This window comes from Malurus melanocephalus, unplaced genomic scaffold, assembly GCF_030028575.1.
Source record: "Malurus melanocephalus ecotype Western Australia unplaced genomic scaffold, MMel_1.1 scaffold_903, whole genome shotgun sequence".
NCBI classification, from domain to species: domain Eukaryota; kingdom Metazoa; phylum Chordata; class Aves; order Passeriformes; family Maluridae; genus Malurus; species Malurus melanocephalus.
In genome coordinates, this window is record NW_026624135.1 from 58,682 (window position 1) to 67,882 (window position 9,201).

A 9,201-nucleotide genomic window follows, 5' to 3' on the forward strand; every position below is an offset into this window, starting at 1 on the left:
TCTCCAGCTCTCCTGGAGCCCCTTCAGGCCCCAAAAGGGGCTCTGAGCTCTCCCTGGATCCTTCTCCTGTCCAGGTGAGCACCCCCAGCTCTCCCAGCCTGGCCCCAGAGCAGAGGGGCTCCAGCCCTCGGAGCACTTCCAGGGCCTGTCAGCTCCTGCAGAAGTGACCTCAGACTCCACCAGCCCTSGCTGTGGTGTCCCTGTCCTGCTCCATCCTTTTTCTGATGATCCCGAGCTCCAGCCTGCAGATACTCAGAAACCCAGGGAAGAGTCTGGGTTTCAAAGGAACTTTTATCAGGGCATTTTCCCTGGCCAAGAAAAGGAGATCCCTTGGCTGGGGGGCAGTTTTCAGGGTGCATGAGAAGGCAATTGCATCAGGTGGCAATTCCAGCTGTTCCAGTATTGCCATCTTAAGGAGGGAAAAGTCCTTAAAATAGGTGTGAGAGACTTTGTAAGGGARGTACTGAGTGTTCAGAGTCCTCTGCACACCGTGATTCCCGTTCCCAGGATRAAGCCCTTTTCCAGGGCAGCCTGAGCTGCAGGGTGTGAAGGAGGGGAAGCTTTTCCAGCCGGGAGAGGGAATTCTTGCCATACATTCATTCATTTCAGCTCGTTATCTGCTCCTCTCCCCCTCCTGCTGCTCTGGCCCTTCTCCCCTGCCGGTGTCTCGCTGCTGATGGGGTCGTACGTGCCAGACCCCATGAGGATCCCATTCCAGCCCTCCATCCTCCTTCTGAAAACATCCCGAGTCAAGGCCGTGCATCCCGACGAGCGAGCGCAACAGCTTCGATTTTTGCACGTTTCCAAAACGAGCCGCGGACCCAAAAATAGAACAAAAAAAAAGTTTCTTTGCCACCTCCCTCGCTCCTCGGCAGCGCGACAGCCCCGGGGCTGCTCAGGGGAGGTTGTTGTGCCTCGGCCACTCAAGGCCACCCGTGGTTAAAAGGGAGACGCCGTCCTCCCTCCTGCTGCGGAGGGCTGGGGATGCTGAGCTGCTGGCGGGGAAGAGCTGAGGTGGCACCATGAGCGCTGCTCTCAGGGGGTTCTGGCTGTTCCTGCTGCTGCTTCCCTCTGCAGCGCTGCCCAGGAGCGGGGAGAGGCGCTCCCCGAGCCGCCAGCCCGAGCTCAGCCTGCTGGAGGGGAGAAGGGTGGGCAATGCGAGTTTACAGGAGAGCCGCAGGGCCAGGAGGGCGGCYGGCACCCGCCGCTGGGGCGAGCCCGAGCCGGGAGCAGTGTGCCCGCAGGGAATGGCTGGGGAGGGGGGCCCGCGCTGGGACCTGCAGCCCTGGCCCCTCGGGGGGCTGGAGGGGCCCGTGTGCCGGGTGAGGATGGAGCAGGACGGGGCCACCSCCAGGCACCTGGATGTGGTGGGGGTGCTCAGCCACTACGAGAGCGGCTTCATCAAACTGCTCAGACGGCGCCGCAGCTGGGACGGGAGCTTGGCCGGGACCTTCGGGCTGTGCGGGCCCGGGGAGGCGGGGGCTGCTGCCCATCCCCTGCGGAGGATCCACGAGCATGTGCTGGAGCCGGGGCCGGAGAGATTCCTCGTCCTGCACCTGGAGGAAGGTTGGTGGGACAGCCCTGCGGGCTCCGAGGTGCAGCAGGGAGGGGAGGGTGCGGGGCTTGGGATGGTGATGCTGTTTGCTGGCCCTAAATCACAGATTTGAACACAGAATTAAATTTGGGGGATTGGGTTCCCTTTAAATCAGCGAAGAGATGGAGGTAAAACGTCTCTGGGATGATTTTCAGGAGGTTTGGCAGTGAGGATGGAAATGTGCCCAGGGTCCTGTCCCTGCCTCTGACCAGCACCTGGTGCTGCATTCCAGGAGCGTTTGGACAGCGCTGCCAGGGATGCACAGGGTGCGGCTGTTGGGGGGTCTGGGCAGGGCCAGGGGCTGGGCTGGGTGATCTCTGTGGGGCCCTTCCAGCTCAGGACATTCTGTGACTCTTGGTGGCTTCTGCTCTCATGATTACCGAGTGTTCCTCCCTTTGTGCCGTAACACCGCGGGKTTGGATCCCATCCCAGCTCTGGGAACAGAGGAGGGTCAGACCCAGCTGCTCCCGCAGAGCCCGGCACCTGCTGCTGATCTCCCACTCTGGGGTCCTGKGCTGCTCCTGTAGCTTCAACCTCACGGGAAAACTTCAACGCACATCTGGCCCATCCCAGGGGTGATCCCAGCGCTGGAGAGGGATTAACCCCCTCCCTTTTAATCCATAACAAGAGGGTCATGATTGTTTCTTTCTTCCTGAAACTTTTCTGCTCTCCCGGGGTTTGGATTTTCAGCTGGACCCGCCAGTGCTGGGCAGTGGGGAAGTGGCTCCTCCCCAGGCAGTGGCCGCGATGACCCCGAGCACCCGGCGCACAGATTTCCATGGGATTTGCCCATGGAAGTTTGGCAGYGCGGCTCTGGGGGGAGGCAGCTCTCTGCTCACGGGGTGCAGGGTTTGTCCCGCTGTCACTGCCCTGGAGCCGGGACGGGATTTGCCGTGTCCCTCCTGTCCCAGGTGCTCGGGTCCCTGCATGGGGACAGTGCTCAGCCCCAAGCCCCTTCCTCACACCCCCCCGAGCCGGGGGGGATTCACGGCCGCGTCTCCCCCGTTGCAGTGCAGTGGGAAGCGCAGGYGAAGCTGCAGTTCCAGCTGGTTTTCCAGGCGGACGTGGGCCGGGCGCTGGGAGAGCTGCAGGCGGCCGTGATGCTCTTCTACCTGGGCCGYCGGGAGGGCCGGGGCTCGGGGCGCCCGCAGGAGCTGCTGGTCACCGGCCCGGGGCTGCCGCGGGACCAGGTGGGACCGGGGGTCCGGGCCTGGGGGGAGCAGGGGGGTGAGAGGGGGTGTCCCGGTCCTGCTGCGCAGCCCCTTTGTCATCCCCCCAGCCCCTCTGTCATCTTCTCCCAGTCCATTCACCATCCCCTCCCAGTCCCTTTGCTTTTCTCTTCAGCTCCTTTGCTCCGCCCAGTCCCTTTGCCAGCCCCTCCCAGTCCATTCACAATCCCATCCCATCCCCTCCGCCCCGTCTCCCGCTCCCGCCGTGCCTGAAGATGGAGCCCTTGCCCTGTCCCCAGCTCCGCCAGGGCCTCAGGGGCTGTCCGGGGTCCCGATCCTCTGCCTGCCCGCCCGGGGGTTCATCGGGTTCCCTGCACCCCGCGGCCCCCGGAGCAGCTCTGGGGCTGGGGGCGATGCTCCCCGTGGTCCCACTCTCCACGCCGCTGCTCCGCGGGCCACCCGGGCTGGGTGACGGAGCCCAGCGGGGCTCACCTGAGTGTGTCCCCCGAGCTGTGTCACCCACGCCCTCGGGGTTTCTGTGTCTCTGCCCCGGTGCAGAGGCTCTGCCTCTCCAGGGACACGCAGTACCTGGTCCTGGCAGCCGCCGCAGCCTCRGTCACCCGCAGCGCGGAGCAGCTCCGCTTCTCGGCTTCCCTGGCCATCCACGGCGGCGCGGGAGGTACGGACGGGGGGACGCCCTGGGGGCAGCGGAATCCCTGCCCTCGTGTCCTCCCTTGGGCGTTTGGGGTCCTCTCAGGCCCACGAGGGGCGGTGGGGACACASGGGGGAGCCCAGAGCAGCGTCCTCAGCTCTGCTGCCCCCGCAGGTGCCCCCCTGCCCCGCAGCGAGGTGCAGCAGCTCCTTTTCGGCTCCGATGACAAATGTTTCACCCGCATGACCCCGGTGCTGCTGCTGCTGGCCAAGTCACGGCGRCAGGAGCAGGAAGAGGAGGCTTTGKCCYCGTCCTCCTACCTCTCTGCTGAGGGGGTGCTGGACACGGCTCCGTACCCGCAGCTCAGGTCCGTAGCTGCGGGCACGGGAAAACACCGGGGCCGGGAGAGGAGGTGGGACGGGGGCAGCCCCAGCCTTGAGACCGTGGATGGCTGTGGGGCACGGTCTGGTGGGACCCCCGGGGTACACAGGGACCCCCGTGACCCCTCCCTGCGCTCTCCTTGCAGCCCACCCCGGGATGGCACCGAGGAGCTGCCGATCCCCTTCACCCTGACCCCAGGCAACAGCTCWTCCCCAGCGCCCGGCGGCAGCGCCGAGTTCCTGGCGAGCCTGACCCACTTCATCCGGCAGCTGCTGAGCCCGTCCAGCGAGCCGCCCCCCCAGCCCAGTGCCCACCACTGGCTGGACTTCCAGCTGATGGAGACCCTCCCTCACCAGCTGCTCAACCTGTCGGAGGAGGCGGCGCTGGAGCGGCTGGTGCAGTCGGAGGAGCCCTCGGTGCTGCTGCTCCCCCAGGACAGCGGGGCCGTGCTGGAGCAGCACCTGGGGGACTGGCAGCCGGAGGGCACCGTGCTGCAGCTGCTGCTGGGCAAACTGCAGCTGCTCATCCACGAGCTCAGGGACATCCCGGCTTTCCAGGCCAACGCGGCGCTTTTCCAGCACCTCCTGACCTTCTGCTACTACCCGGCCGAGCCGGGGCGGGCCGAGGCGGCCGAGGAGGTGCCGGGRTCGCGGAAGCTGCGCACGCTGCTGCTGCTGAAGGCGCTGCAGTCGGTGCGGGCGCGCTGGCAGGAGCGCAGGAAGGTGCAGCGGCAGAACCGCAGCGCCCGGCACCAGGCGCACTGCCGGCTGCAGGARCTCACCATCGACCTGCGCGACCGCCACTTCATCGTCATGCCCACCGTGTACTCGGCCAACAACTGCGAGGGGCCGTGCCGGCTGCCGCTGTCCACGCGTGTCCCCGGCTACTTCTCGCACACGGTGCTGCTGCTGGGCATGCAGGAGCGGGGCTCGGCGCTGCGCAGGGCTCCGTGCTGCGTGCCCGTGCGCTACTCGGACCAGCTCATCATCAGCCTCAAAGCGGACAGGCTGGAGATCCGCATGTTCCCCAACATGGTGGCAGAGGAGTGCGGCTGCCGGTGAGGCTCCCGCTCGCCCCGGCCCGGCCCCTGTCCCGGGAGCCGGTGCTTCTCGCCGAGACGGGAGCTCCCGCGTGTGTTTTCCCCCACGGTCTGGCTCGTTAGCGTCGCTCTGGTTCTGGGTTCGTCCACGCCTGTCCCTGGGGGCTGCTCCGGTTCYGCTGAGGATGCCCGAGGTGCCCGCCGGGTGCCGTGGGGAGAGGGCAAAGCTTGGCTCATCCAGGCAGGGCTGCTCTGATTTATCCCTCGCTCTCCGCTCCTGCGGTGGYTGGGAAGGGCAGCTGCTGCTTCCTCCCAGCCCTGCAGCATCCTCAGGCCATTTCCCAGCCCCTCTGGCCACACGGCAGARCAAGAGGCCAAATCCCCTGGCAGAGACCAGCCTTGCCCCGGGCACACGTGGCGGTGGCAGCCGTGAGGAGCCGTGGCCTGGGGCACCGGGCCAGGTCACATCTGCGTCACCCCGCGCTGACCCCGCAGCCGGGCCGAGGGAAGGGGGGAGGCAGCGATCCCGTTTCACCTCCCGGACTGCTCACACCATTAATGGGAGCGGGAGCGAGCGGCTGCCAGAGCACCTGCTCCGCKTCCCCGCCGGCGTCAGCGCGGCCCGCCTGCCCCGGATCATCTTCCAGCTGAGCCCCGCCCGCAGCGAGGGCTCCGAGCCCTCGGCAAGCAGCTCCTGGGCTTGTCCTGGCTGTGCCTCCAGTGTCCCCGCCAATCCCATTTCACACGATTAACCCTGAGCCCCTCGGATTTGGGGGACCCCAAAAACACACCATAACCAGGGACAAAACACATAACCAGGGACAAGGGCTTTTCTCATTTTTCCTTTTTCCTTTCTCCTTTTTTTTTCTTTTTTAAACATCCAGTTTTTACCTTATTAAAAATGAAAATAGTTTATTTTAACCACTGTTGATTTAGCAAATACTGAAACCTGCCGTGGATCGGGGCTGTGAACGTCTCTGGCTGTGTGATATTGCTCTTGTGTTTCTTTCCTGAAAGCGACTCGGAGAAGGCGAAGCTTCCTCGCAGGGATCCCCGGGGGAGTGTCACCAGCCCTGCTGTGTCACCAGCACTGTGCCACCCCACAGCGATGGCACTGGGGTGGGTGGCTCGGGGGGAGTGTCCCGATGTCCCTGTGAGGACGGCTGCAGCCTGGTTCCGTAACCCAGAATGTTCTTCTCTCTTGATTTGCTTTCAATAAAACCATTAACCCAAGAGCTACGGGGTCTGGACATAACTCTGTTCACCGGGACAGGGGCGGAGATGAACTGCAGAGGGGTTTGGGTGGGGATGGAGAGGCCCAAAGAGGAGCTACTTCCACGAGTCCTTTCAGGTCGCCTTTGTGCRTCTGATCCAGGGAGTCCAAAGTCCCCGGGGAGGCTCCTGAGCTGCTCCTCTGGGGTCCTGGGGTGCTGCCCGGGCCTGGGGGTGTCTCTGGAGAGCGGGCGGGGGTCCCTTGGTGGGGGCAGTGGTGGGATTGGATCCCCCCGGATCCTCCGGGACCCCCGGCTCCAGCGCCACCGAGCCCCTCGCCCTCCCCGGCCTCAGTCGCGCCTCTTGCCCTCCCTGGCCCTGCCGTCCCTGCCCGGTGCCGGCTCCCAGGGCTTCCGGCCCTTCTGCTGCTTCCAGTCCCGCCTCGGGCTCTCCCGCCCGCCGTCGGCCCTGCCGGGACGGCCCTTCCACCCCTCCCTCCTGGGCTCGTCCCGCTCCCGCCGTCTCTCCTTCCTCTCCTTCCTCTCCCGGTCTCGCTTTTTCTGCGGCTGCTGCTCGGGTTCCCTGGGGGCCCTGGGGGCTCTGCCAGGTTTGTCCCCCGTTGTCCTGTCCTTGGCTCGTGCCTCCCTCCGGCTGCTCCGCTCCGCATGGACGGCACGGCCTTCCCGGCCTTTCTCCTTCTTCTCCTCCTTCTTCTTCTTCTCCTCCTTCTCCTCCTTCTCTTCCTCCTCCTTCTCTTCATCCTCCTCGTCCTCCTCCTTCTCCTCTTTTTCTTCCTCCTTCTCCTCCTTTTCTTCTTCTTCCTCCTCGTCTTCCTCCTCCTCCTTCTTCTCCACCTTCTTCTCCACCTTCTTCTCCTGCTTCTCCTGGCTCTTCTTCCCCTCCATCACAGGCGGCGGCACCTCGGGGACATCTGCAGGTTCTTCGTCCTTGTCCTCATCCTTCTCCTCATCCTCATCCTTGTCCCCATCCTCATCATTGTCCCCATYCTTGTCCTCATCCTCTGGTGTCGCACGGCCAAACCACTTCTTGAAGATCCAGGGTTCTCCCTGTGGGGACAGAGGGGACCAGGAGCTGATGATGCAGCCCAGGGGACCGGGAACCCCTGTCCATCCCTCCCCTGGGGACAAGATGCCCCTGCCCCGGGAGGTGCCACCCTGGCCCGTACCAGRTTGCTGTCAGCTTCGCTGTCATAGTCATCGTCACCATCTTCATCATCCCCGTCATCCTCGGCCACGCTGCTCTCCGGCGGCGGCGCGGGCTGGGCTGTCACCACCTCCGGGATCTCCTCCTCCTTGGGGCTGACGATCTCTGGGAAGGGAGRGGGACAGCTGAGGATGAGGCTGTCGGGGTGGGGTGTCCCAGGCACGGGGTCCCGGGGCCAGCCCACCCTGGGTGTCCCCGGCTGGGTGCGGGGGATCGGGACGGGACGGAGCGTCAAACCCACCGGGAATGGGAGGCGGCGGAGGCTCCGGGCGGGCGCGGTCGATCCCCTCCTTGGAGCATGGCGCTGCAAGAGAGGAGGGGACAGGAGCCAGGAGGTGGCAGCACGGCCTGGCCGCCCTGTCCCGCTCCACCCGATCCCCACTCACCTTGGAGCACCTGGAAGGTGACGCTGAGCAGGGCGACCACGGAGGCCACCAGGATGCACTTGTTGAGGGTGAGCCCTTCCCAGAGCAGCGGCTCCTCCGCGGGGTCCAGGCCGGGCGGCTCCGCCTTGCTCTGCACGGGGAGGCTCCGCGGGACTGGGAACCCCACGGGAAAAATGTTACTGGAGGGAACTGGGAGGAGGAAAGGGCTCGGGACTGGGGGTGGGAAGGGCTCTGAACATCCTCCTACACAGTCCACTCTGGACAGGAGCAGGGACAGGACAGGAACAGGATAGGGACAGGACAGGGAAGGGACAGGGACAGGGATAGAGACAGGACAGGGATGGGGACAGGGACAGGGACAGGGGCTGCTCCTGCCAGGTGTTTGCGCTGCAGGAGTGGGGACAATGTCACAGGGGGCTGGGACTGAGGGCTTTGGGCCATGGTGGCATTTGAGAATCCCGGGGATCAAGATGGGAAAATCTCTGCCCCTGCTCCCCCTCCAGCAGCCAATCTGAGCAGGTGGAGAGGAGGAGGCGGAAGAGGAAGAAGTGGAGGATGTGGCAGGTGCTGAGGAGCCCCATCTCCATCTCATCTCCATCTCCATCATCTCCATCTCCATCTTCATCTCCATCCCTATCTCCATCTCCATCTTATCTCCATCTTATCTCCATTTCCATTCCCATCTGCATCCTCCATCTCCATCTCATCTCCATCTCCATCATCTCCATCCCCATCCCCATCCCCATCCCCATCCCCATCCCATCTCCATCTCCAAGATTTCCCCATGATTTCCTGCAGAGCACAGCTCCTCCCCTCACTGCCCCACGGTGCCTCCCGGGCCGGCCGGGGACACGGGACTGTGCCTGTGGCCACCTTGGGAACAGGGTGGCCCTGCTGGGGCAGGAAGGGCTTCCCCACACACCCACCTGGAGGCCCGGCAGCGCTGCCCTTGGCTCCCACCTTCTCCACCCGCTTCTTCTCGGCCGCTTTCCTGTCCCCGCCGAGCGGGGCTGGCTCTGGCATGTCCGGCTGCTGTCCCTGGCTCGGGCTGGTCCGGGTCCTGCTCGGAGACACCGCGCCGGGACTCGCCCGCTCTATTCCCTGCGGGCAGGGAGGGCACAGAGCGTGGCCGGGGGCTCGGGGACACAGCGGGGCACGGGGACATCGGGGAGCACTGGGACAAACTGCTCTGGGGGTGCCCGGGGCTGAGCCGGGGGTGCCGCAGCCCCGCTCAGCGCCGACCCGGCTCCTGCAGCTCCCGGGCCGTGTGTTGGCTCAGCAGCCTCACAACGCTTCAGGGTGTGTTTAAGGTTATTTAAGCTGGATTCAGGCACGATTTCTCCCCGGGCTGTGCTTGAGGGAACCCCCCGGAGCTGTCCTGGGGCCGGGCTGGAGCTGTAGCACTCCCCGAGGTTGGAGGGAGCCGCGCCGGGCTCCGGGCTCGGCGCTGAGCGGGGCTTTGGTGGCCGGGCAGGGTGTTGGTCAGTGCCACCAGGGAGAGCTGCCACCGGCACGGATCAGTGACAGCGACAGCTGGGGGACCT

General features: G+C 65.2%; 2 protein-coding genes across 3 annotated transcripts in view; one reads left to right on the forward strand and one right to left on the reverse strand.

Annotated features, from left to right (window-relative positions):
• Positions 1 to 10: 10 nt before the first annotated feature.
• AMH (anti-Mullerian hormone) lies at positions 11 to 4,922 on the forward strand. Of its 2 annotated transcripts, XM_057386046.1 has the most exons (5): positions 11 to 1,566; positions 2,606 to 2,784; positions 3,322 to 3,442; positions 3,590 to 3,782; positions 3,942 to 4,922. In XM_057386046.1, exons 1-5 carry the CDS (start codon positions 1,023 to 1,025, stop codon positions 4,855 to 4,857), a joined length of 1,953 nt encoding a protein of 650 aa, XP_057242029.1. In that variant the 5' UTR covers positions 11 to 1,022; the 3' UTR covers positions 4,858 to 4,922. The 2 variants fall into 2 exon arrangements, with proteins under 2 accessions (XP_057242029.1, XP_057242028.1); XM_057386045.1 differs by having other exon boundaries at positions 3,590 to 4,922.
• Positions 4,923 to 5,556: 634 nt separating this feature from the next.
• Positions 5,557 to 9,201, reverse strand: part of LOC130585508 (cilia- and flagella-associated protein 251-like) — a 29,599-nt gene continuing 25,954 nt past the window's right edge. The window contains exons 3-7 of the mRNA XM_057386047.1: positions 8,584 to 8,758; positions 7,658 to 7,810; positions 7,513 to 7,575; positions 7,234 to 7,376; positions 5,557 to 7,114 (exon numbers count right to left, since the gene is read on the reverse strand). Coding sequence (XP_057242030.1) covers positions 6,398 to 7,114; positions 7,234 to 7,376; positions 7,513 to 7,575; positions 7,658 to 7,810; positions 8,584 to 8,680 — 1,173 coding nt within the window. The 5' untranslated portion in view covers positions 8,681 to 8,758 and the 3' untranslated portion in view covers positions 5,557 to 6,397. The remainder of the gene's footprint in view (positions 7,115 to 7,233; positions 7,377 to 7,512; positions 7,576 to 7,657; positions 7,811 to 8,583; positions 8,759 to 9,201) is intronic.